General features: G+C 50.7%; 1 protein-coding gene across 1 annotated transcript in view; it reads left to right on the top strand.

The window, feature by feature from the left end:
* EXOSC8 (exosome component 8) overlaps window positions 1-26,988 on the top strand; it is a 72,008-nt gene that overhangs the window by 32,776 nt on the left and 12,244 nt on the right. The window contains exons 8-10 of the mRNA XM_075337319.1: window positions 1,943-2,039; window positions 16,028-16,148; window positions 26,426-26,532. Coding sequence (XP_075193434.1) covers window positions 1,943-2,039; window positions 16,028-16,148; window positions 26,426-26,532 — 325 coding nt within the window. The remainder of the gene's footprint in view (window positions 1-1,942; window positions 2,040-16,027; window positions 16,149-26,425; window positions 26,533-26,988) is intronic.

The raw sequence follows: 26,988 nt of genomic DNA, 5'->3' as shown, positions 1-26,988 counted from the left end.
AGGTCCCGACGTTCATGGCACGGTCTCAAGATCACAGAGCTCTGGCGGCAGACGCCTTAGTTCAGGATTGGTCGCAGTTTCAACTCCCTTATGTGTTTCCTCCTCTGGCACTGTTGCCCAGAGTGTTACGCAAGATCAGGGCCGACTGCCGCCGCGCCATCCTCGTCGCTCCAGACTGGCCGAGGAGGTCGTGGTACCCGGATCTGTGGCATCTCACGGTCGGCCAACCGTGGGTACTACCAGACCGACCAGACTTGCTGTCTCAAGGGCCATTTTTCCATCTGAATTCTGCGGCCCTGAACCTGACTGTGTGGCCATTGAGTCCTGGATCCTAGCGTCTTCAGGATTATCTCAAGAGGTCATTGCCACCATGAGACAGGCTAGGAAACCAACGTCCGCCAAGATCTACCACAGGACGTGGAAAATATTCCTGTCGTGGTGCTCTGCTCAGGGTGTTTCTCCCTGGCCGTTTACCTTGCCCACTTTTCTGTCCTTCCTTCAATCCGGATTAGAAAAGGGTTTGTCACTAGGCTCCCTTAAGGGACAAGTCTCTGCGCTCTCTGTCTTTTTTCAGAAGCGCCTAGCCAGACTTCCACAGGTTCGCACGTTCCTGCAGGGGGTTTGTCACATCGTACCTCCTTACAAGCGTCCGTTAGAACCCTGGGATCTGAACAGGGTGCTGATGGTTCTTCAGAAACCACCGTTCGAGCCAATGAGGGATATCTCTCTCTCACGCCTTTCGCAGAAAGTGGTTTTCCTAGTAGCAGTCACTTCGCTTCGGAGAGTGTCTGAGCTAGCAGCGCTGTCATGCAAAGCCCCCTTCCTGGTGTTTCACCAGGACAAGGTGGTTCTGCGTCCGGTTCCGGAATTTCTCCCTGAGGTGGTATCCCCCTTTCATCTCAATCAGGATATCTCCTTACCCTCTTTTTGTCCTCATCCAGTTCACCAATGTGAAAAGGATTTGCACTTGTTAGATCTGGTGAGAGCACTCAGATTCTACATTTCTCGTACGGCGCCTCTGCGCCGCTCGGATGCACTCTTTGTCCTTGTCGCTGGCCAGCGTAAAGGGACACAAGCTTCCAAGTCAACCCTGGCTCGGTGGATCAAGGAACCAATTCTCGAGGCTTATCGTTCCTCCGGGCTTCCGGTTCCCTCAGGGCTGAAGGCCCATTCTACCAGGGCCGTGGGAGCGTCCTGGGCTTTGCGGCACCAGGCTACGGCTCAGCAGGTGTGTCAGGCGGCTACCTGGTCGAGCCTGCACACTTTCACGAAACACTATCAGGTGCATACCTATGCTTCGGCATAGGTAGGCGAGTCCTTCAGGCGGCGGTTGCCCACCTGTAGGACGGAGCCGGTTACGGCTCTATTATGAGGTATTATTTACCCACCCAGGGACTGCTTTTGGACGTCCCAATTGTCTGGGTCTCCCAATGGAGCGACAAAGAAGAAGGGAATTTTGTTTACTTACCGTAAATTCCTTTTCTTCTAGCTCCAATTGGGAGACCCAGCACCCGCCCCTGTTTTTTGTGTACACATGTTGTTCATGTTGAATGGTTTCAGTTCTCCGATATTCCTTCGGATTGAAGTTACTTTAAACCAATTATAATTTTTTCCTCCTTCTTGCTTTTGCACCAAAACTGAGGAGCCCGTGAGCACGGGGGGTGTATAGGCAGAAGGGGAGGGGCTTTACACTTTTAGTGTAATACTTTGTGTGGCCTCCGGAGGCATAGCTATACACCCCAATTGTCTGGGTCTCCCAATTGGAGCTAGAAGAAAAGGAATTTACGGTAAGTAAACAAAATTCCCTTCTTCCATGTTTCTCTATTACAATTTCTGTGTATATATGTCTATGTAGTGATGGTTTCCAGATAAGTAAAAATAAGGACTAAGCAGCGCATGCTTCACTTATAACATTTGTGGTATTTTTATTTTCTTTTTGTAGCTCTCATGGGTTTTGTATTGTGATTTGATATGTTTGGATTATGATGGAAACCTCCTTGACGCCTGTGTATGTGCATTGGTGGCTGCCTTAAGAAATGGTAAGTTATCAACTACAACTTTTAATGTAAGTTCAGCACCACTTTACAGTTTGTAATGTATATAAAAAGCCAAATTGTCTTGTAAATTAACCTGTGTAAATGTGTGTTGGGTGATCGAATAGTTTATGCCGACAAAATAATCATCATTATCAGCAGTATCGCCCGAGTACACAGGACATGTGCTGCCGAGAACTCAGTGCAGGACTGGGACTTAAAGAGTTACTCCCATCTTCCAAGAGCCTATCCCAGTATGTAGTAGATGTAATAATAATAATATTAGCAAATACCTCAAAGTAGAAATGTATACAGTAGTTCTCCTGATATAGCCATGCTTCTTACCTCATCTGCAGGACATTACAGCTTGGGTATCTATGGTTATGACCACAAGCAACTAACTGCACTATATGAGTGGACATAACCATGGATATTTATGCTGCAATGCCCTGCACATGAGGTAAAATATATGGCTATATGAAGAGAACTATACTACATTTCTAATTGGAGGTATGTACCATTATTATTATTACATGGGATAGAATTTTGGAGATGGGAATATCCCTTTTAACCATATTTCTGCTACTATCCAGCCACTAAATCAGCATTGATGGACTTCTGTGTAGTCGTTTGGGCCATCTGATGAGCAAAAACCAGATATAGGAGCGCATGACAATTATAAAGGTCAATTGAGTGCAAGGTTTAGGGGGTTTGGTCCATCTGATTGCACCTTTACACATCCTGCTTGTTCAGTGTCTGTACAGTCATGGCCAAAAGTTTTGAGAATGACACCAAAATTATATTTCTTTGTCACTCCATTGGGAGACCCAGACAATTGGGTGTATAGCTACTGCCTCTGGAGGCCACACAAAGTATTACACTTTTAAAAAAGTGTAACCCCTCCCCTCTGCCTATACACCCTCCCGTGGACCACGGGCTCCTCAGTTTTATGCTTTGTGTGGAAGGAGGCACACATCCACTCATAGAAGAAAAAAAAAAGATTTCTCATACATAGTATGACGGATGGAAGAAAAGAGGTCTCCTTTGGGGTCCCCGGCATGCTCCCTTCTCACCCCACTATGTCGGCGGTGTTGTTAAGGTTGAGGTACCCATTGCGGGTACAAAGGCTGGAGCCACATGCCGTCTCCTTCACAATCCCCTATGCAGCTCTGGGAGAAGTGGGAGCCTCACCGGTCATTCACCTGCTGAGACCGTGCTCCATCCGCAGCCCCTGGTGGAACCTGCTGGACTGGAGCGTTTTCATCCCCAGGGACCGGGCCCTGCACCTTGAAGGTACTCTGTGTCCCCATGTTGGGACGGTACGGGGAGAGAGGTCGCCTTTCTCCCCAGTAGCGCCGTCCGTTGTTTTTTCATCGGACTCCCGCGCCGACCGTGCCTGCTTGTCGGGCACGGCCTTAAATTTAGTCCCCGGCTTCATTGCGGCCTAGTCGCGAAAAATCCCGCCCCCGGGCCTGCTTGTCAGGGGTAAGGGCGGGACTACCGACAGAGGGCTGGAGCATCTTTGCATGTCTCCCCTCCCCTCTCATTGACCACTATGGGGCCTCCAGATTCCCGCCTTTTGCCGGCGCCGCCCATGGCTCCACTCCCCCCTTGACAGCTCCGGCGGCCATGTTTGCCATTCTGCCGGTGTATGCTGCAGCTGCACAGCTCTATTGCTCCGGGGGACCCACGACAGGGAATCTGGAGGACACCAGCGGTTGGTAAGCCACACCGGTCACCCGGTGCTGGTTCCCCTAGGGTGCCGTGATATATATATTATATATATTCGGAACGGCTATATAACCTTTTCCTATATACCCTCAGTGGTCGCTCTCCTAAGGGACACTTACTGCTTACAGCATGTCGTCCACAAGGAGCAAAGCCCCTAAGGCACAGGTTTTTTTCGCAGCCTGTACCTCTTGTGGGGCTATGTTGCCTGCGGGATCCACCTACCCTCAATGTGATCAATGCTCGACTCCTGCCATGCTTACTCAGCCGGAGCCTAGGGCACTTGTGGGCCCCTCGGCTCATGTAGAAACCCCTGCTCCCCCTGAGCAGGCTGCAGGGACAGAGTCACCGTCATTGGCCTCTTTCGCTGAGAAACTTTCTGTCACTTTCTCAATCCATTGCACAGTCTATGGACAAATGGTCATCTAAGCTCCTTGAGGCATTGCAGTCCAGACCGGGCCCTTCACAGGCCCCGGCCCCTGTTAGTTTGTCTCCTCCAGGCCCTTCTCGGTCCGCGCCACAGCGCGCTCCCAGGATAGCCCCTAGGTCCCAGGCGGAGGACTCCTGCCTGGATCGCAGCCCCAGGCCGGCTAAGCGGCCTCGCTGGGACTCTTCCCCGGCCTCCTCACGCTGCTCTGGATCCCAGGCTGATGACTCTCAGGAAGACGAGGCGGACGTGGGAGCTCAGGGCTCTGACCCTGACTTCGCCCTCAACCTTGATACCCCTGAGGGGACGCCTTAGTAAATGATCTTATCTCGTCCATCAACCAGGTGTTGGATCTCTCTCCCCCGCCTCCACCTGTAGAGGAGTCGACTTCTCAGCAGGAGAAACACCAATTTCGATTCCCCAAACTTACACGCAATACGTTCTTTGATCACTCTAACTTCAGGGACGCTGTCCAGAAGCCCAGAGCGGTCCCGGACAAGCGTTTTGCTAAAAGGCACTCTGACACGCGTTATCCCTTTCCACCTGAAGTCGTTAAGGGCTGGGCACACTCACCCAAGGTGGATCCTCCAGTCTCTAGATTGGCTGCTAGGTCCGTTGTGTCTGTTGCCGATGGCTCATCCCTGAAGGATGCCACTGACAGACAAATAGAGCTCTTGGTGAAGTCTATTTATGAGGCCACGGGCGCATCTTTCACCCCGGCCTTTGCGGCTGTGTGGGCTCTCCAAGCAATCTCGGCATGTCTGTCTGAGATTAATGCTGTCACGCGGAATTCTGCTCCGCATGTTTCTTTCTTGACCTCTCAGGCATCAGCATTTTCGTCCTACGCCATGAACGCCGTCCTGGACTCCGCTAGCCGTACGGCCGTGGCATCCGCTAACTCCGTGGCTGTTCGCAGGGCCATGTGGCTGCGCGAATGGAAAGCAGACTCAGCTTCCAAGAGGTTCTTAACTGGTTTGCCTTTTTCTGGCGAACGTTTATTTGGCGAACGGCTGGATGAGATTATTAAGGAATCCTCGGGAAAGGACTCCTCCTTACCACAGTCCAAACCTAAGAGACCTCAGCAGAGGAAAATCCAATTGAGGTTTCGGTCCTTTCGTCCCTCCGCCAAGCCCCAAGCCTCTTCGTCCAACCGGCCGGAGAAAGGCCAGAGGAACTCCTATGCGTGGCGGTCCAAGTCACGCCCCCAAAAGGCCGCAGGAGGCACTGCCTCCAAGACGGCCTCCTCATGACTCTCGGCCTCACCTACCCACATCCTCGGTCGGTGGCAGGCTCTCCCGCTTTGGCGGCGCCTGGTGGCCACACGTTCAAGACCGTTGGGTGAGAGACATTCTGTCTCATGGTTACAGGATAGAGTTCAGCTCTCGTCCTGCGGCTCGTTTCTTCAGAACCTCCCCACCCCCTGCACAGGCCGACGCACTTTTTCAGGCAGTGGACGCTCTGAAGATGGAAGGAGTTGCGATTCCCGTTCCCCTTCAGGAACGTGGTCGCGGATTTTACTCCAACTTGTTCGTGGTGCCAAAAAAGGACGGGTCATTCCGTCCCGTTCTGGACCTCAAGCTGCTCAACAGACATGTGAGAACCAGACGGTTTCGGATGGAATCTCTCCGCTCAGTCATTGCTTCGATGTCACAAGGAGACTTCCTAGCATCGATCGACATCAAGGATGCTTATCTCCATGTGCCGATCGCACCCGAACATCAACGTTTCCTGCGGTTCGCCATCGGGGACGAACACCTCCAGTTCGTCGCATTGCCCTTCGGCCTGGCGACAGCCCCACGGGTTTTCACCAAAGTCATGGCATCCGTCGTGGCGGTCCTGCACTCTCAGGGCCACTCGGTGATCCCCTACTTGGACGATCTCCTAGTCAGGGCCCCTTCTCGGGTGGCGTGTCAACGAAGTTTTACCGTCACTCTGGCGACTCTCCAGCAGTTCGGGTGGATCGTCAATTTCCCGAAATCCAAGTTGACGCCGACCCAATCACTGACTTACCTCGGGATGGAGTTTCATACCCATACCCTTAACGCGCCTTATGCACTTACTGGGGAAGATGGTGGCAGCTATGGAGGCAGTGCCGTTCACGCAATTCCATCTACGGCCACTCCAATGGGAAATTCTTCGCAAATGGGACAAGAGTTCGGCTTCCCTCGACAAGAACATCTCTCTCTCCCTTGCGACCAAAACATCACTTCAGTGGTGGCTCCTACCCACATCTCTGTCTCGGGGAAAATCCTTCCTACCCCCAACCTGGGCCGTGGTCACCACGGACGCGAGCCTGTCAGGTTGGGGAGCGGTTTTTCTCCACCACAGGGCTCAAGGGACCTGGACTCCAATAGAATCGTCCCTTCAGATCAATATCCTGGAGATAAGGGCAGTATATCTAGCCCTATTGGCTTTCCATCGGTGGCTGGAGGGCAGGCAGATCCGAATCCAGTCGGACAACGCCACTGCCGTCGCCTACATCAACCTCCAAGGCGGCACTCGCAGTCGTCAAGCCTTCCAGGAAGTCCGGCGGATTCTGCAGTGGGTGGAAGTCACAGGCTCTACCATCTCCGCAGTTCACATCCCAGGCGTAGAAAACTGGGAAGCAGATTTTCTCAGTCGTCAGGGCATGGACGCGGGGGAATGGTCTCTTCACCCAGACGTGTTTCGAGAGAGCTGTCGCCGCTGGGGAACGCCGGACGTCGATCTCATGGCGTCACGACACAACAAGAAGGTCCCGGCCTTCATGGCGCGGTCTCAGGATCACAAAGCTCTGGCAGCGGACGCTTTGGTCCAGGATTGGTCGCAGTTTCGACTGCCATATGTGTTTCCCCCTCTGGCAATGCTGCCCAGGGTACTACGCAAGATCCGGTCCGACTGCCGTCGCGCCATTCTCGTCGCTCCAGACTGGCCGAGGCGGTCGTGGTACCCGGATCTGTGGCATCTCACGGTGGGTCAACCGTGGGCACTTCCCGACCGCCCAGACTTGCTGTCACAAGGGCCGTTTTTCCATCTGAATTCTGTGGCCCTCAACCTGACTTTGTGGCCATTGAGTCCTGGCTCCTAGCGTCTTCAGGGTTATCTCAGGATGTCATTGCCACCATGAGACAAGCCAGGAAGCCAACGTCCGCCAAGATCTATTACAGGTCTTGGCAAATCTTCTTATCCTGGTGCTCTGATAACGGTTTTCCTCCATGGCCGTTTGCCTTACCAACATTCCTTTCATTCCTACAATCTGGAATGGACAAGGGTTTGTCCCTCGGCTCTCTCAAGGGCCAAGTATCGGCGCTCTCCGTATTTTTTCAAAAGCGTCTAGCTAGGCTTCCGCAGGTTCGCACTTTCCTGCAGGGGGTTTGCCACATGGTCCCACCTTACAAACGTCCGCTGGAACCTTGGGATCTTAACAGGGTTCTGACGGCTCTTCAAAAGCCGCCTTTTGAGCCGCTGCGGGATGTCTCTCTCTCCCGTCTTTCTCAGAAGGTGGCCTTCCTGGTGGCAGTCACATCACTTCGGAGAGTGTCTGAGCTTGCAGCGCTGTCATGCAAAGCTCCCTTCCTGGTTTTCCACCAGGATAAGGTGGTTCTGCGTCCGGTCCCGGAATTTCTCCCTAAGGTGGTATCCCCTTTTCATCTAAATCAGGATATCTCCTTGCCTTCCTTTTGCCCTAATACAATTCACCAGTGTGAAAAGGATTTGCACTCTTTGGATCTTGTGAGAGCACTCCGGTTCTACGTGTCTCGCACGGCGCCCCTGCTCCGTTCAGATGCGCTCTTTGTCCTTGTCGCTGGCCAGCGTAAGGGCTCTCAGGCCTCCAAGTCAACCTTGGCTCGGTGGATCAAGGAACCGATTCTAGAGACCTACCGTACTTCTGGGCTTCCGCTCCCTTCAGGGTTGAAAGCCCATTCTACCAGAGCCGTAGGTGCGTCCTGGGCATTGCGGCACCGGGCGACTGCTCAGCAGGTGTGTCAGGCAGCTACGTGGTCTAGTCTGCACACTTTCACGAAGCACTATCAAGTGCATACATATGCTTTGGCAGACGCCAGTCTAAATAGGCGAGTCCTCCAGGCGGCGGTTGCCCACCTGTAAGAGGGGGCCGGTTTCGGCTCTTTTTAATGAGGTACTGTTTTACCCACCCAGGGACTGCTCTTGGACGTCCCAATTGTCTGGGTCTCCCAATGGAGCGACAAAGATAAAGGGAATTTTGTTTACTTACCGTAAATTCCTTTTCTTCTAGCTCATATTGGGAGACCCAGCACCCACCCCTGTGCCCTTCGGGCTGGTTGTTCTTGTGTGTACACATGTTGTTCATGTTGATTTGTTCTTTTGGTTCATGGTCTTCAGTTCTCCGAACATCCTTCGGATTGAATTTACCCTAGACCAATTTATAAGTTCTCTCTTTCCTGCTTTTGCACCAAAACTGAGGAGCCCGTGGTCCACGGGAGGGTGTATAGGCAGAGGGGAGGGGTTACACTTTTTTAAAAGTGTAATACTTTGTGTGGCCTCCAGAGGCAGAAGCTATACACCCAATTGTCTGGGTCTCCCAATAGGAGCTAGAAGAAAAGGAATTTACGGTAAGTAAACAAAATTCCCTTTTTTCACATGATCTGTTGCCCTCTGGTTTTTAATTGTGTTTGTCTGATGTTTACATCACATACAGAAATATAATTGCAATCATATTATGAGTACCAAAAGGTTATATTGACAGTTAGAATGAGTTAATGCAGCAAGTCAATATTTGCAGTGTTGACCCTTCTTCAGGACCTCTGCAATTCTCCCTGGCATGCTCTCAATCAACTTCTGGGCCAAATCCTGACTGATAGCTGTCCATTCTTGCATAAGCAATGCTTGCATTTTGCCAGAATTTGTTGGTTTTTGTTTGTCCACCCGTCTCTTGATGATTGCCCACAAGTTCTCAATGGGATTAAGATTTCTGGAGTTTCCAGGCCATGGACCCAAAATCTCTGTTTTGTTCCATGAGCCATTTAGTGATCACCTTTGCTTTATGGCAAGGTGCTCCAGCATGCTGGAAAAGGCATTGTTGGGCGCCAAACTGCTCTTGGACAGTTGGGAGAAGTTGCTCTTGGACATTTTGGTACCATTCTTTATTCATGGCTGTGTTTTTAGGCAAGACTGTGAGTGTGCCGATTCCCTTGGCTGAGAAGCAACCCCACACATGAATCGTTTCAGGATTCTTAACAGTTGGCATGAGACAAGACTGGTGGTAGCGCTCACCTCTTCTTCTCCTAATAAGCTGTTTTCCAGATGTCCCAAACAATCGAAAAGGGGATTCATCTGAGAAAATGACTTTACCCCAGTCCTCAGCAGTCCACTCCCTGTACCTTTTGCATAATATCAGTCGGTCCCTGATGTTTTTTCTGGAGAGAAGTGACTTCTTTGCTGCACTCCTTGAAACCAGGCCTTGCTCAAGCAGTCTCCGCCTCACAGTGCATGCAGAAGCACTCACACCAGCCTGCTGCCATTGCTGAGCTAGCTTGGCACTGCTGGTAGTCCGATCCCGCAGCTGAAACAGTTTTAAGATACGGTCCTGGCGTTTGCTGGTCCTTCTTGGGCGCCCTGGAGCCTTTTTGGCAACAATGGAAGCTCTCTCCTTGAAGTTCTTGATGATGTGATAGATTGTTGACTGAGGTGCAATCTTTGTAGCTGCGATACTCTTCCCTGTTAGGCCATTTTTTTGCAGAGCAATGATGGCTGCACGTGTTTCTTTAGAGATAACCATGGTTAACTGAAGAGAAACAATGATACCAAGCACCAGCCTCCTTTTAAAGTGTCTAGTGGTGTCATTCTTACTTAATCATGACTGATTGATCGCCAGCCCTGTCCTCATCAACACCCACACCTGTGTTAATGGAACAATCACTAAAACAATGTTAGCTGCTCCTTTAAGGCATCAATGCAATGATGTTGAAATGTGTTTTGGAGGTTAAAGTTCATTTTCTTAGCCAATATTGACTTTGCAAGTAATTGCTGTTAAGCTGATCACTCTTTATGACATTCTGGAGTATATGCAAATTGCCATTAGAAAAACTTAAGCAGTAGACTTTGTAAAAATTAATATTTGTAGCATTCTCAAAACTTTTGGCCATGACTGTACTGAGCTTGCGCTGGTGATTTTGTCTTGTGATAGTGTAGTTTCCACCAGGCATTATACTGTATAGAAAATGGCTAAATCTTGTAGGATACACGCCTCCTCTGGATCAGCACTTCACCTAATCAACCAAATGGAGTCAGGAGACCTGCTTTATCCTAATGTACAGTGGTCTCAAGTGCGGGAACCAGACATGTGTCACACAGCCTGTGGATATGCCATAAATTCCTCATACAACCCCTCAGTGCTCCCCAATATACCGCCCAATATCCAGTGCACCTCCACCACTAAGGCTGCTTTCACACATCTTTTTTTGCTGAGCGGCACAATACGGCGCTTTGCAGAAAAAACGCAACTTTTTTTCTCTGACGCCTCATTGGGGGACACAGGACCATTGGGGGAGCTCAGGAACTCACACGGTTTATTCACACGGTTTATTTGCTCTGTTTATTTGCTCCAGCTGCGTGCTCTGATTGCAGAAAGCCGGCAGAGATTATCCTTCGTTGACAAGCTGTGTGCTGACTGGAGGGAGATGTCACAGAAGATCCCTTCCCGCCGTTTTTTTGCTACCGACTGCAGGGGGGCACACTGACTTATTCTTCGCGCTCTTTTAGCGCGAAGCCCCGCCCCCTCGCGGCCGCGATAAGCTACCCCCCCAGAAAGCGTGCGAAGATCTCCACACAGAGGTAACAGCTTAAATCAGAGCTTACTCCGACGCAGGGCCATCGGCTGATTCTGGTGAGGTACTTGCTTCACTTGTAGCTCTGCTGACCATTGCTCCCCCTCCTGGCATACTCCTATTAGGAACATGCAGAATTCTAAGGGCACTAAGAGCGCTAAGGCTCACATAGTACTATTCAGCCTGCACTGCCTGCCACGCTGAGCTACCACGTAAAAACACCTCTTCTCTCTGTGGTTCCTGTGCCCCTATAGCCCCCCAAGACCCCCCCCCCGCCGCAACCATCAGCCCAGAGCCTAGGGCTGCCAGCCCACCGGAATGGGCACAGTTTCAGTCCCACTCCATGGAAAAACTGTCACAGAACCTGGTTCTGGCTATACAATGTCGTCCTCCACACCCTTCTGGGTCCCTGGACGGAACGCAGCCTGAGGATACCCCTATGGAGGATCCTTCTGAGGTAATCCGGGCACATGCTTCACCGGTTGCAGGGATCAGGAAAAGAGCACACGGCCGGGTGTCTCCAGCACTCTCTCATGGCCCCCATGACTCTCCCTCGGGAGCACACGGGGCAGGCTCTCCCACACGCTCCACAGCTTCTGAAGAGCTGGAGGAGGGAGAATGCTGTTTGTACCAGGAGGATTTCTTGAATGTAGCAAGAATCAGGAGGATTTCTTGGTTTCATCCTCCCCAGATGATCAAACTGCAATAGACTCCCTTATAGCAGCAGTCAACCAAACACTGCATGTGGAAGATCCCCCATCCACTACCACTGACCATGTGGTCTCCTTTAAGAGGGCAAGGAAACCCCAAAAGGTTTTCGCTGATAACCCAGAGTTTCAGGATATCCTTACAAAGCAAAGGGAGAAACCTGGCAGGTGCTTCGGTAACCGAAAACTCATGGAGTCCCGGTACCCTTTTGCCTGACCTGCCCCTAAGGGCTGGGCCGATCCGCCCTCGGTTGACCCCCCCCCCGGTCTCCCGCCTTGCCACAAAGACGCTCCTGTCTTTACCCGATGGTTCCGCCATCAAGGACCCGACAGACAGACAGGTGGAGCACCTCGCCCGCTCTGATTTTGAGGCTGCGGGTTCCTCCCTCTCGCCCTCCTTTGCCTTTGTTTGGGTCGCAAAGGCGATCTCGGTCTGGGCAGAATCCCTTAACACTTCGCTTGAGGAATCCCAGTTCACTCATACCTTCACAGAGGTAACCGCTCAAAATTGCCGCTGCGGCGGAGTACCTCATGCAGGCCTCCATGGACGCTGCTACCTGTGCAGCGTTTGCCTCCTCAAATACCATAGCCATCCGTAGAGCTCTCTGGCTCTGACAATGGCGAGCGGACTCTGCCTCCAAGAAGTCTCTCACGGGCCTTCCCTTTTTTCCAGACCGATTGTTTGACGAACGTCTGGACAAGCTCATTTCTGACGCCACGGGAGGAAAGAGTACCTCCTTCCCCCAGCTGAAATCAAGGACGACCTTCACCAGACGTCCACAGTCCTCGTTCCACTCCTTTCGGAACTCATTTGGTTGGTCGACATCCCGCTCTGCCCCCGCCACTAGCCGCGGACTACGCAGGGCTTGATCTATCTCCCCCTGGACAACGCGATCGCTCTTCAACGAGCGGTACGCTGCCTTCTACGTCCTCCGTCTCGCTCCAATCGATTCAGCATGAAGGTGCTTGGCAGGATGGTGGCGGCTATGGAAGCAGTACCCTTTGCTCAACTGCACCTCCGCCCACTGCAGCTAGCCCTTCTAGCGGCCTGGGACAAGAGCCCCTTCTCCCCGGACAGACATCTTCACCTGACGCCTTCAGTCAGGTACGCACTCCGCTGGTGGCTTCGGTCCTCATCCCTATCGAAGGGGAGATCTTTTCTCCCAGCGAACTGGCTGGTCCTGACCACGGACGCCAGCCTCCTAGGCTGGGGAGCAGTGTACCAGCACCACACTGCTCAAGGACGTTGGACGCCCCAGGAGTCTTCCCTACCCATAAACATCCTGGAAATCTGCGCGATCTTCCTCGCGCTCAGGGCATTCTGCCCTCTGCTAGCGGGTCATCAGATTCGACAGCTGTAGCCTACATCAATCTCCAAGGGGTACACCTGCAGCAAGGCAGCTTATCTCGAGGCCCACAGGATCCTCAGCTGGGCCGAATCGACAGGGTCAGTGATATCAGCGGTACACATACCGGGAGTAGAGAACTGGGCAGCAGACTTCTAAGTCGCCAAGGCCTGGCTGCCGGAGAGTGGTCTCTCCACCCAGAAGTGTTCCTAACCATCTGCACTCGCTGGGGTACACCAGACTAGGATCTAATGGCCTCAAGGTTGAACGCAAAGGTACCCGCGTTCATAGCCAGGTCACGCGATCCGCAGTCCATCGGCGCAGATGCTCTAGTCTGCTCCTGGCTCCACTACTGCCTGCCTTACATATTTCCACCCCTACCTCTGCTGCCGCGGGTAATCAAGAAAATCAAGGCAGAGGGAGTCCCTGTGATACTGATAGCACTGGACTGGCCCAGGCGCGCCTGGTACGCCGAATTAGTACAAATGCTCGTAGACGTACAGTGGCGCCTTCCAGACATCCCAGACTTGCTGACACAAGGGTCCATTTCCCATCAGAACTCCAGAGCCCTGAAGCTAACGGCATGGCTATTGAGACCTGGGTATTAACAAGAGCAGGATTCTCCCCCGATTATCTCCACCATGATCAGCGCCCGAAAGCCTGCTTCATCCCGCATTTACCACCGTACGTGAAAAATCTTCCTTTCATGGTGCAGGGAAACTAACGTACAGCCTCTGCCTCTGGCCAGAATTCTCGATTTTCTGCAGGTTGGCTCTCAGTTCCCTTAAAGGGCAGGTCTCCGCACTCTCAATCTTCTACCAATGCCGCCTGGCTCAAAAAAACGCAGGTCAAGACCTTCCTCCAGGGCGTTTCCCATCTAGTTCCCCCGTACAAACGGCCGCTGGAACCATGGGACCTCAATCTCGTTCTGGACGTTCTCCAGAGGTCCCCCTTTGAACCTCTCAAGGAATCCTCCCTTGCTTTTCTGTCCTGGAAGGTAACATTCCTGGTGGCAATTACGTCCATCAGACGGGTTTCGGAGCTAGCAGCACTCTCTTGCCGCAAGCATTTTCTGATTTTTCACCAGGACAAGGTGGTTCTGCGCCCCATTCCGGTTTTTCTTCCAAAGGTTCCTACCCCGTTTCATTTGAACGAGGACATTGTTCTGCCTTCCTTTTGTCCACACCCAGTTCATAGGGTGGAAAGGTCTCTGCATTTGTTAGACCTCGTCAGAGCTCTCAGATATTACATATCCAGGACAGCTCCCTTTAGGAAAACGGACTCTTTGTTCGTCATTCCTGAGGGGCCTAAGAAGGGACAGGCAACTTCAAAGGCGACTCTGGCTCGCTGGATTCGCTCTGCGATCCAGGAAGTCTACCGCTTGCAACTCAAGCCCATTCCTAGTGGGCTACGGGCTCATTCCACGCGAGCAGTTGGCGCTTCGTGGGCCATTCGGCATCAGGCTTCAGTGGAACAGGTGTGTAATGCTGCGACCTGGTCTAGCCTACATACGTTTTCAAAGCATTACAGAGTCCATACCCAGGTTTCAGCTGAGGCAAATCCGGGTAGGACAATTCTGCAAACGGCAGTAGAGCACCTTCTCTCAGTAGGTGCTCCAGGTTGACTGGGACTGGTTCCTAGTCCTTGGGTTGCGTTGTCTTGTTTTTAGTTTTCCCACCCATGGACTGCTTTAGGACGTCCCATGGTCCTGTGTCCCCCAATGAGGCGTCAGAGAAAAACGGATTTTTGTGTACTCACCGTAAAATCGTTTTCTCTTAGCCATCATTGGGGGACACACCCACCCTGTTGCCCTGTTGGGCCTTGGTTCTCTCAGTACCTTATTTGGTTATGACTCTTTTTTTTCTCATGTTCCTCTGTTGAGGTAAATTTTTACTGGCCTTTTCTCCTACTGCTTGTGTACTAAAACTGAGCTTGCCTGGCCCTGCCAGGGGGTGTATACTGCAGAGGAGGAGCTATGCTTTTGCATCTACTTAGTGTCCTCCTATGGATAGGCAGCATAACACCCATGGTCCTGTGTCCCCCAATGATGGCTAAGAGAAAACGATTTGACGGTGAGTACACAAAAATCCGTTTTTTTTTTTGCCGCCGGTTGTGTTTTTTCCCGCTTAGACTTGCATTAGCGCCGTATTGTGCCGCATGGCCTTGCGTTGCGTCCGTTTTTTGCCGGATGCAGCATATTTAGCTCATGCGGCGGCTGGATGGAACATTGCCTGGCACTTTTTTTGTGCGGCGAAAAAACCGCATTGCGCTGGATCCGGCGCGATGTGGCGCGATTTACAATGCAAGCCTATGGCGTCCTGCGGCAAAAATCACATCCGGATGCGTTTTTTTGAACTGCGCATGCTAAGTATCAAGCCGCACCCGTCAAGAAACGGACGGGCCGCATGGAAAAACTTATGCAACTGATACGTTTTTTTCGCCGCATCCATTGCATAGGTTTTTGAGCCGGATTGTGCCGCTCAGCAAAAACCGGATGTGTGAAAGCAGCCTTACCGCTCCCTGCTTCTGCATGGCATATGCTCTTTTCCTCATTTGAATGATACATTTTTACCGCCACCAGAGGGCGCTCACAGATATCTTCTCAGATCTGCTGATTTACTAGAGGAAAACAGAAAATCCACACCTTTGCCCCTGTTCTGGATGCAGTCAGAGCTGCCTGCCCGGACATGTTATGTAAGAGATCTGCATAGCTTGGTAAATGGCACAAGATTTGTTCTACTCACTTTTTAAAAGCATTTTATCACCTATCCGGCTGAAAGTTTTACAAGAGGTTTTCTGTGCAACTCATTATTTCACTTCTCATGAGACACAGGGAGCAGATTATTCCAGAGGATCGTTGATTTGTGTAAAACATTTTATGTGAAACTTTCCGGCCTGTTGAGGGCATTCTTCACACCTTAACCATGTGTAAAGTAGTCACATTTAGACATAATAAACACTTTTCCCTGTTGCTGACTGCTGTCCGTCTCTCTCTATACAGTGCGATTGCCATCTGTTAAAATAAGTGAAGAAACAGGCCTAGCGCAAGTCACGTTATCATCTAAAAGTCCCCTGAACGTCCTGAAACAGCCAGTGTCCACATCGTTTGCCGTATTTGATGAGTAAGTATCTTATGCGACCAAATCTGCAGAGTTTCCATACATCTGATTGTCCAGCCAGAGTAAGACAGAGTCTGTCCACACTGGTGCTATGGAAGCCATGACACCATGACAGTACGCTCATCTCATGGGTCCAACCAGTCATTAAAGGCCCATTTACACGCTACGATATCGCTAGCGAGCGTACTCTTCCCCGTCGTTTGTGCATCACGGGCAAATCGCTGCCCGTGGCGCACAATATCGCTAACACCCGTCACACATACTTACCTTCCTAGCGACGTCGCTGTGGGCGGCGAACAACCTCTTCGTTAAGGGGGAGGTTCGTTCACTGTCACAGCGACGTCACACAGCAGCTGACCAATAGAAGTGGAGGGGCGGAGTGCAGCCGCATTAACGACACGCCCACCTCGTTGCTGGAGTACGCAGGTACGCTGTTGTTCGTCATTCCTGGGGTGTAACACGTAGCGATGTGTGCTGCCTCAGGAACGACGAACAACCTGCGTCCACAACGACCAACGAGATTTTGAAAATGAACCACGTGTCGACAATCAACGATTAGGTGAGTATTTTTGATTAACACTCGCTCGGAGCTGTTACACGCAACGACGTCGCTATTGACGCCGGATGTGCGTCACGAATTCCGTGACCCCGACGACATATCATTAGCGATATTGTTGTGTGTAAATGGGCCTTAAGAATCCATTGATTTCACCGGGCGCTTTTATGTATTTATTAAGCCAAAAATTAGAAAATACCAAGATTCACTTATTCAAAAAGCTATTAGGATATACCTCAATAATCTACCAAACTTGATATCCCAATAAATACCTGATCAAAAAAAGAGTCTTTATAGATAACAGATAAAAAACATAAACCACAAGAGACAAAGAATAAAATATTTAAAAAACTGTAGGCATGAAAAGCAGATCATACTCTGTAACCAAAGAATTACAATCAATTATAAATGGGGAATTTTTCACCTTTCATACTAGTAATAGTCAATATCAAATTCAGTATATATAAATATAAAGGCACTTCACAGATGATGCACCCAAAAACCATTAAGCCATTTATAATTAACAATTTGTATATAGCATCATCAGTGGAAACTGCCCCATTATACCATCACACAAACAAACCTGATGCCATGGTGTACTGAGTATGACACTGCTCCCCGCCACGCACTCCAACGTGCATTTCAAAACTGCTTCCTGGTGATTTCATCAGCTTTGATAACTCCCTGAGGAAACGCTTGTGAAACGCGCGTTGGAGTGCGTGTATTTTTTGATAAGGGATGTTGTATTTATTGGGATATCAAGTTTGGTAGCTTTAATGTTTTGGTGCTAATTAGTGCTAAAGACTAGTAATCTAGATGTAAAAATACCAAAGAAGCCTTTCACGACGCCACCACACCCAGCATACTGTATACTCTGATTACAAGGGTGAAGTGAGGCTTCATCGTGTGATCTGGGCGTTTGGAAGGTAAATAGGAAAGGAGTTGTAATATCAAACACATCATTCACGTGACCTCTGCCGACAATCACTGATCTCAGGGGAGATGTTCTGATGTACAGCAGGTGACACCAGAGCTGGGATCACGCAAATGGTGGACATCAGGACAGGCGGGGACTAGGCAAGTGTGGAGGATTGAATGGGTGCAGATACATTACTTTATTATTTTACCATGTTTCCAGCTCCTCGACCAATTTTTTTTTTTTTATTAATTTTATCATTTTACAATTTTTTTTTTAAATAACTCTGTTGTGAAAGGTGCAGCCATGTACACCCCAACACTTATATGTCCTCTATCCAAGGAGGGTATGGACTACACACAACCAATGATTATACTAGTGGACAATTTTCTTTGTCGCTCTATTGGGAGACCCAGACAATTGGGTGTATAGGCTATGCCTCCGGAGGCTGCACAAAGTATTACACTTAAAAGTGTTAAGCCCCTCCCCTTCTGCCTATACACCCCCCGTGCTCTCACGGGATCCTCAGTTTTTTTGCTTTGTGCGAAGGAGGCAGACCTGCACACATAGCTCCACAGATTAGTCAGCAGCAGCTGCTGACTATGTCGGATGGAAGAAAAGTGGGCCCATATAGGGCCCCCAGCATGCTCCCTTCTCACCCCACTTTTGTCGGCGGTGTTTGTTAAGGTTGAGGTACCCATTGCGGGTACGGAGGCTGGAGCCCACATGCTGTTTTCCTTCCCCATCCCCCTTAGGGCTCTGGGTGAAGTGGGATCCAGGATCGGTCTCCAGGCACTGAGGCCGTGCTCCATCCACAACTCCTGAGGAGCCTGCTGGATAGGAGCCGGGTATCGATCAGGGACAGGGCCCTGCATCTTTGAGGTACTCTGTGTCCCCGTGGGGACCGCGCACAGCAGCACTCCAGCATTGCTGGGTGTGCTAGTGCACCGGGGACTGCGGCGCTGACCGCCTTTGGTGCCATTATACACTGCAGCGGTGCTGAGTGTATTTGTGTATGGGGACGGCCGCGCTGACCGCCGCCGCCATTGTTTTTACTGAGGCGCGGCTGGGACTTGTAGTGCGCCGGGGGCTCTGCGCTGGCCGCGCTTTTACGGCGGCCGCGCTTATAACTAGAGTCCCCGGCTTTTTGGGCCTAGTCTCCGTTCTTCCCGCCCTCAGCCCTGCCAGTCAGGGGAAGGGCGGGACGCTGCACAGGACGAGCAGCACTTGAGGGCTGGAGCATGCTTTGCATACTCCACCCCCCTCACTGTGCACACTGTGACTCCAACTCCCGCACTTTCTCGGTCACGCCCACGACTCCCTCATCTCCTCAGGACGCCGGCAGCCATTACTGTCAGCTCCTAGGACGCTGCAGAGGGGAGACAAACTCTGGGGGACCACACAACCGCTTCAGCGGGCGGTAAGCAGCACCTGAGGTGCTGATTTCACTGGTGTAGTAGTGTGTTTAGAGTTTATATCTTTGCTATACTTTACACTGTATGGTGCACAGTCAATTTTCTGGTCATATACCCTGTGGTGTGGCCCAAAGGGCAACAAAACACAGGCTTACTACGCTGCCAGCGCCGCATGTGCAAACCGGCAGGTTCCATTGACCCTCATGGTGGACCCCTGTGGCATTTGTTCTGGCCTCTGCTCAAGGGGTCCCAGGGACAACAACCAAACAGATCCAGGTGACAGGGACGGAGTTTGCAGTTTTTACTGACAGACTTTCTGAGACTAGCTTGCAGTCCAGACTGGTATCTCAGACCATGGGCACTGTACAATCACTGCCCTCTATTCCCCTCAGTTGGAACAACAATGTTCCCCCGGGGTGTCTCATAGGTCCCAGGGTGAAGTCTCTGACACGGACCGCAGTCCCAGACCGCCTAGGCGAGCTCGCTTAGACACCCCCTCGACCTCATCACATTGTTCAGGGTCTCAGAGAAATGACTCTCTGTATCAGAAGAGGAGGTAGCTGATCAGGACTCTGATCCTGATGCCGCTCTCTACCTTGATATCCCTGAGGCGGACGCCATAGTGAATGCTCTTATTGCGTCCATAAAAATGATGCTGGATGTTTCTCTCTCAGGCTCATCCAGCAGAAGGGTCACCTTCTCAAGGTCCCCCAAGAGTACAGCGTGTAGGTTTCTGGATCACTCTGACGTCTCAGAGGCAGTCCAGACGCACCGAGTTTGTCCGGATAAGCGTTTCTTCCAAGCGCTTTAAGGATACACTTATCCCTTCCCCCCTGACGTGGTCAGGGCTGGACTCAGTGTCCCAAGGTGGATTCTCCAATCTCTAGACTGGCGGCTAGATCCATAGTGGCAGTTGAAGATGGGGATTCGCTCAGGGATGCCACTGACAGACAGATGGAGCTCTGGTTGAAATCCATCTATGAAGTCATCGGCGCGCCTTTTTGCTCCAGCATTCGCAGCCGTATGGGCGCTCCAAGCTATTGCAGCGGGTCAGGCGCAAATTGACGCACTTACACGTACGTCTGCGCCGCAAGTGGCGTCTGTAACCTCTCAAACTTCGGCATTGCGTCCTACGCTATTAATGCTGTCCTGGATTCTGCGAGCCGTACGGCGGTTGCAGCCGACAATTCGGTGGCAATACGCAGGGCCTTGTGGCTTCGGGAATGGAAGGCAGATTCAGCTTCCAAAAAAGTGCTTAACCGGTTTGCCATTTTCTGGCGACCGTTTGTTTGGTGAGAGGCTGGATGAAATCATCAACCAATCCTGGGAAAGGAAACATCCTTACCCCAGACCAAACCAAGATTACCCCAACAGAGAAGGGGACAGTCGAGGTTTCGGTCCTTTCCGGGCGCGGGCAGGTCCCAATTCTCCTCGCCCAAACGTCCTCAGAAGGGTCAGAGGAACTCCGATCCATGGCGGTCTAAGGCACGCCCTTAAAAGACCGCCGGAGGTGCCGCCACCAAGGTGGCTTCCTCATGTCCTACGGCCCTCACACCGCATCCTCGGTCGGAGGCAGGCTCTCCCGCTTTTCAGACATTTCGCTGCCACAGGTTAAGGACCGTTGGGTGAGAGACATTCTGTCTCACGGTCACAGGATAGAGTCAACTCTCGTCCTCCGACTTGATTTTTCAGAACATCCCCGCCTCCCGAGCGAGCCGATGATCTTCTGCAGGCGCTGGGCACTCTGAAGACAGAAGGAGTGGTGATCCCGGTTCCTCTTCAGCAACAGGGTCACGGTTTTTACTCCAACCTGTTTGTGGTCCCAAAGAAGGACGGATCTTTCCGTCCTGTCCTGGACCTAAAACTGCTCCACAAACATGTAACAGCCAAGCGGTTCAGGATGGAATCCCTCCGCTCCGTCATCGCCTCAATGTCCCAAGGAAATTTCCTTGCATCGATCGATATCAAGGAGGCTTATCTCCACGTACTTATTGCTCCAGAGCATCAGCGCTTCCTGCGCTTCGCCATCGGAGATGAACACCTGCAGTTCGTGGCACTGCCGTTCGGCCTGGCGACAGCCCCACAGGTTTTCACCAAGGTCATGGCTGCAGTACTTGCGATCCTCCACTCTCAGGGTCACTCGGTGATCCCTTACTTAGACGATCTGCTGGTCAAGGCTCCCTCTCAAGAGGCATGCCAGCACAGCCTCACCGCTACTCTGGATACTTTCCAGACTTTCGGGTGGATCATCAATTTTTCCAAAGTCAAATCTGACACCGGCCCAATCGCTGACATATCTTTGACATGGAGTTGTCATACCCTCTCAGCGATAGTGAAGCTTCCGCTGAACAAACACCGTTCACTACAGACGGGGGTGCAATCTCTAGGTCAGTCACTCCCCTTGAGGCGCCCCACGCACTTCCTCGGGAAGATGGTGGCAGCAATGGGGGCAGTCCCTTTCACGCAGTGTTCATCAGCGTCCTCTCCAAAGGGACTCCTACGCAAGGAGACAGGAAACCGACATTCCTCAACAGGAACGTCTCCCTCTCTCAGGCATACCACTTCATTGCCGAGGGGAAATTCCTTCCTTCTCCCATCCTGGGCAGTGGTCACGACGGACGTGAGTAGTTTTCAGTGGGGAGCAGTTTTTCTCCACCACAGGGCTCAAGGTACGTGGACTCACCATTGAGTCCTCGCTTCTGATCAATGTTCTGGAGATCAGAGCAGTGTATCTCGTCCTAAAAGCGTTCCAGCAGTGGCTGGAAGGCAAGAAGATCCGAATTCAGTCGGACAACTCCACAGCGGTGGCTTACAGTCCGGCGGCTTCTGCTGTGGATGGAAGCCACAGCCTCCACCATATCCGCAGTTCACATCCCAGGCGTGGAACACTTGGGAGCAGACTTTCTCAGTCGCCAGGGCATGGACGCAGAGCAAGGGTCCCTTCACCAGGACGGGTTTCACGAGATATGTTGCCGCTAGGGCATGCCGGACGTCGACCTAATTGCGTTCCGGCACCACAACAAGGTACCGACGTTCATGGCACAGTCTCAAGATCCCAGAGCTATGGCGACAGACGCCTTAGTTCAACACTGGTCGCAGTTTCAGCTTACTTACGTGCTCCCACCGTTGACACTGTTGCCCAGAGTGTTACGCAAGATCACGGCAGACTGCCGCGGCTGCCGCCGCGTCATCCTCGTCGCTCCAGACTGGCCGAGGAGGTCGTGGTCCCGGATCTGTGGCATCTCACGGTCGGCCAACCGGGGGCACTGCCAGACCGACCAGAATTGCTGTCTCAAGGGCCGTTTTTTCCATCTGAATTCTGGGGCCCTCAACCTGGCTGTGTGGCCATTGAGTCCTGGATTCTAGCGTCTTCAGGATTATCTCAAGAAGCCATTGCCACTATGAGACAGGCTAGTAAACAAACGTCCGCCAAGGTCTACCACAGGACGCGGAAAATCTTCCTGTCATGGTGCTCTGCTCAGGGTTTTTTCTCCCTGGCCATTTGCCTTGCCCCCCTCCCTGTCCTTCCTTCAATTTGGACTGGAAAAGGGTTCGTCGCTCGGCTCCCTTAAGGGACAAGTCTCAGCGCTCTCTGTGTTTTTTCCAGAAGCGCCTAGCCAGACTTCCACAGGTACGCACGTTCCTGCAGGGGGTTTGTCACATCGTTCCTTTTTACAAGCGGCCGTTACAACCTTCGGATCTGAACAGGGTGCTGATGTTCTTCAGAAGCCACCATTCGAGCCAATGAGAGATATTTCTCTCTCACGCCTTTCGCAGAAAGTGGTTTTCCTAGTAGCAGTCACTTCACTTCGGAGAGTGTCTGAGCTAGCAGCATTGTCATGCAAGGCCCCTTTCCTGGTTTTCACCAGGACAAGGTGGTTCTGCGTCCGGTTCCGGAATTTCTCCCTAAGGTGGTATCCCCCTTTCATCTCAATCAGGATATCTCCTTACCTTCTTTTTGTCCTCATCCAGTTCACCAATGTGAAAAGGATTTGCACTTGTTAGATCTGGTGAGAGCACTCAGACTCTACATTTCTCGTACGGCGCCCCTGCGCCGCTCGGATGCACTCTTTGTCCTTGTCGCTGGCCAGCGTAAAGGGTCACAGACTTCCAAATCAACCTTGACTCGGTGGATCAAGGAGCCAATTTTCGAAGCCTACCGTTCGGCTGGGCTTCCGGTTCTCTCAGGGCTGAAGGCCCATTCTACCAGAGCCGTGGACGCGTCCTGGGCTTTGAGGCACCAGGCTACGGCTCAGCAGGTGTGTCAGGCGGCTACCTGGTCGAGCCTGCACACTTTCACGAAACACTATCAGGTGCATACCTATGCTTCGGCGGATGCCAGCATAGGCAGACGTGTCCTTCAGGCGGCGGTTGCCCACCTGTAGGAAGGGGCCGTTTTTTCGGCTCTATTACGAGGTATTATTTTACCCACCCAGGGATTGCTTTTGGACATCCCAATTGTCTGGGTCTCCCAATAGAGCGACAAAGAAGAAGGGAATTTTGTTTACTTACCGTAAATTCCTTTTCTTCTAGCTCTAATTGGGAGACCCAGCACCCGCCCCTGTTTTTTGTGTACACATGTTGTTCATGTTGAATGGTTTCAGTTCTCCGATATTCCTTCGGATTGAATCTACTTTAAACCAGTTTATAATTTTTTCCTCCTTCTTGCTTTTGCACCAAAACTGAGGATCCCGTGAGAGCACGGGGGGTGTATAGGCAGAAGGGGAGGGGCTTAACACTTTTAAGTGTAATACTTTGTGCAGCCTCCGGAGGCATAGCCTATACACCCAATTGTCTGGGTCTCCCAATTAGAGCTAGAAGAAAAGGAATTTACGGTAAGTAAACAAAATTCCCTTCTTTAGGGGCTATGTTTTACATGTATGGGGGTTATCTGACACTTAAAGGGGTTGTCCAGGTATAGATAATCATCCTCAGAATCAGCTCTTATTATTTCTGGCAAATATTAAATGAATCTCATCGGTCAAGCTGTGTACACTGTGTAGATCCCACTGGTAAGTGCCATTCGGGTCATATCCTGCAGGACTTGGCCGTGGCCGCTCGTGTATAGACCTGCGCTGCTCGGCTAGAGTCATTCACTGCTGGAGCCAGTAGCCACGGATTGGTGGGGATGTCACATCTTATCACCTGCCATAAAGAAAGGTCATCAATACTATATAATGTAAGGAAACCAAGATAATGAATGTTCCCATGTTTCAGATATGTTGCAGAGGTTTGTGGGGGTGCAATGGAGATTTGCATGTGGGGGAATTACAGTAACATTTCACTAGGCTCCTGCAGAAAAAAATCTGCAGTATAAATGGACCTGGAGTATAGATTAATGCTGTGGATTTACACTGCAGATTTCTACCCTTTCTAATGCAAGGGATGAAATCTGCATCAAAAATGTTCAATTTGCTGCTGATTTTCCTTTCCATCTCAAGAGGTTCATCCCAACAGTGAGGCTTCACATTACATGAACATTTGCTGTGTACACTAAGGATAAAGGCTGAGGAGTATCCAGCTAGTCAGATGTGGTTAAGGTACCGTCACACATGAGATCGCTAGCGAGATCGCAGCTGAGTCACTGTTTCTGTGACGCAGTAGCGATCCCGTTAGCGATATTGTTATGTGTGACACCTACCAGCGATCAGGCCCCTGCTGTGAGGTCTCTAGTCGTTGCAGAATGGTCCAGGCCATTTTCTTCAAAGGCGATGTCCTGCTGGGCAGGACACATCACTGTGTTTGACACTGTGTGACAGGGTCACAGTGACTGCTGAGATCGTTATACAGGTCGCTACTGCGACCTGTATTGTTCCTGCATCGCTGGTAGGATCTGACTGTGTGACATCTCACCAGCGACTTACCTGCGATCCCTATCAGGTTGCGTCGTTTTCGGGATCGCTGGTAAGTCGTTGTGTGTGACTGGGCCTTAAAGATCCCAACTGTGGGATTACTAAGGCTTGTTTCACACTACGTCTTTTTAACATCCGTCCTTAACGTTATTTTAGCGGACAAGCGGATCCAGTGCAAATGCGTTTTCATTTCAATGCATTTGCAATGGACTCGCGTTAACATCCGTTCACCTGCGTTTGCGTGCGTTATAGTGCGGATCCAGTGACTTGCAGTTTTTTAACATGTTTCAAAAACGCTACTTGTAGCGTTTTTGAGCTCCGTCCAAATACTGCAAATTGCTGGATCCTGACTATAACGCACGCAAACGCAGGTGAACGCTGGCGTGCTGATAGACAGGATCCTGCTTTTGTACTGAGCATGCCCAGAAAGTACTGAGCATGCCCAGAACCAGTCTCGCGTGATCTGTCTATCTCTCTACTCCCTCCCTCACCCTCTCTCTCTCTATCTCTGTCTTTCCCCCTCCCTCTCTCTCCCACCTGAGAGCTGCGGACACTCGTAACCAAGGTAAATATCGCGTAACCACTTCTCTTAGTTACCCGATGTTTACGTTGGTTACGCGTGCAGGCAGCCCTGCTCCTAGCAGCTGCAGACACTCGTAACCAAGATAAATATCGGGTATCCAAGGCCGATGTTTACCTTGGTTACCAGCGTCTGCAGCTGTCAGAAGCCTCCTCCCAGTCTAGTTCCCCTCACTCCCGATCACATGACTCCAATGCCCGCCCCTAAACATCCAGTGCAGGATCCTGCAAAATAACATATGCGTTTGCATACGTTATTTGCTGTAAAAGCAGGATCCGTACTTCCGCTAAAAAAACGTTTTCAGCGGATGTTAAAAAGACGTAGTGTGAAACTAGCCTAAGGTGTTAACGAGCTATTTGGATATAAAGCAGAACAAGACTATTGACTCCCCATTACCTGGAGGTGCATTTAGGCTATGTGCGCATACTGAGTTTTTTTGACACTGCGTTTTTGTGCGTTTGTTGTTGCAAAAAACGCACAAAAATGCACCCGCGGCAAAAGCCGCATCGGTAAAAACGCATGCGTTTTTCCGCGTTTCAGTGCGTTTTGCTGCGTTTTTGATCTCTGCGTTTTTCCAATGCATTGCATGGGTGGAAAACGCAGTAAAACGCAGAAAAGAATTGACATGACCATTTTTTTTCTTTTCTTCAGCTCAAAAACGCAACAAAAAAAAAAAAGAAGTTGTGTGCGGAGAGCAAAAATGAAAACTCATACGCTTTGCAGGGGAAGCAAAGTCATGCAGTTTAGAGCCGAAAAACACACCCTAAAAATGCACTGTGCGCACATAGCCTTAAAGTGCAGCAAAGATTGGAAATACTGATCAAATATATTTACACAATACATTCACAATATATTGTGGATTTGTCTTTTTCTCAATTCTTGCGGTGGTTTGTGCTTATGACACTGGCTGATATAGTATACATACAATAGGCCAACCCGGACTCGTTTTCTTCCTTTCCAGTACGTACATAATTGTGGACCCAACTGGTGAAGAAGAAAGTCTGGCCACAGGACTTCTGACTGTTGTGACAGACGACGATGGGAAGTTGTGTACAATTCGGAAACCAGGTAATGTGAAAGGTCATCTTAAGGAAAAAAAACTACAAAGAATGCACAAGTGACAAGTGTTCAGAGAAACAGAAAATTACCGAGAGAGGAACCGTCATTTATTGGGGCTCGTAGATCCCAGGTTCAATTATCCAAGAATGGTGATGTCCAACCTGTGGCATTGCAGCTGTGGAAAACTACAACTCCCAGCATGTGTGGCCAGCCAGAGGCAGAGCTTGCTGAGAGTATTAGGCTATGTGTACACACTGCGTTTTTGGGTGCAGTTTTGCCATAAAATTGTATGCCTATCCTTATGCCAGCAATGTTGATGACAAATTCTGAAGTGCTGGGCGCATGTTGTTGCTTATTTTTTCCTTGCAGATTAGGTTTAAAAAATAAACTTCAGCATGTTAATTCTTTTAGCGTTTTTACCAGGCCAAATTCATGAAAAATGAATAGAAAAAACGCATGCAAAAA

Source organism: Anomaloglossus baeobatrachus, chromosome 2, assembly GCF_048569485.1.
Source record: "Anomaloglossus baeobatrachus isolate aAnoBae1 chromosome 2, aAnoBae1.hap1, whole genome shotgun sequence".
In the NCBI taxonomy this organism is placed as follows: domain Eukaryota; kingdom Metazoa; phylum Chordata; class Amphibia; order Anura; family Aromobatidae; genus Anomaloglossus; species Anomaloglossus baeobatrachus.
This window is presented reverse-complemented; position numbering and strand designations above follow the sequence as displayed.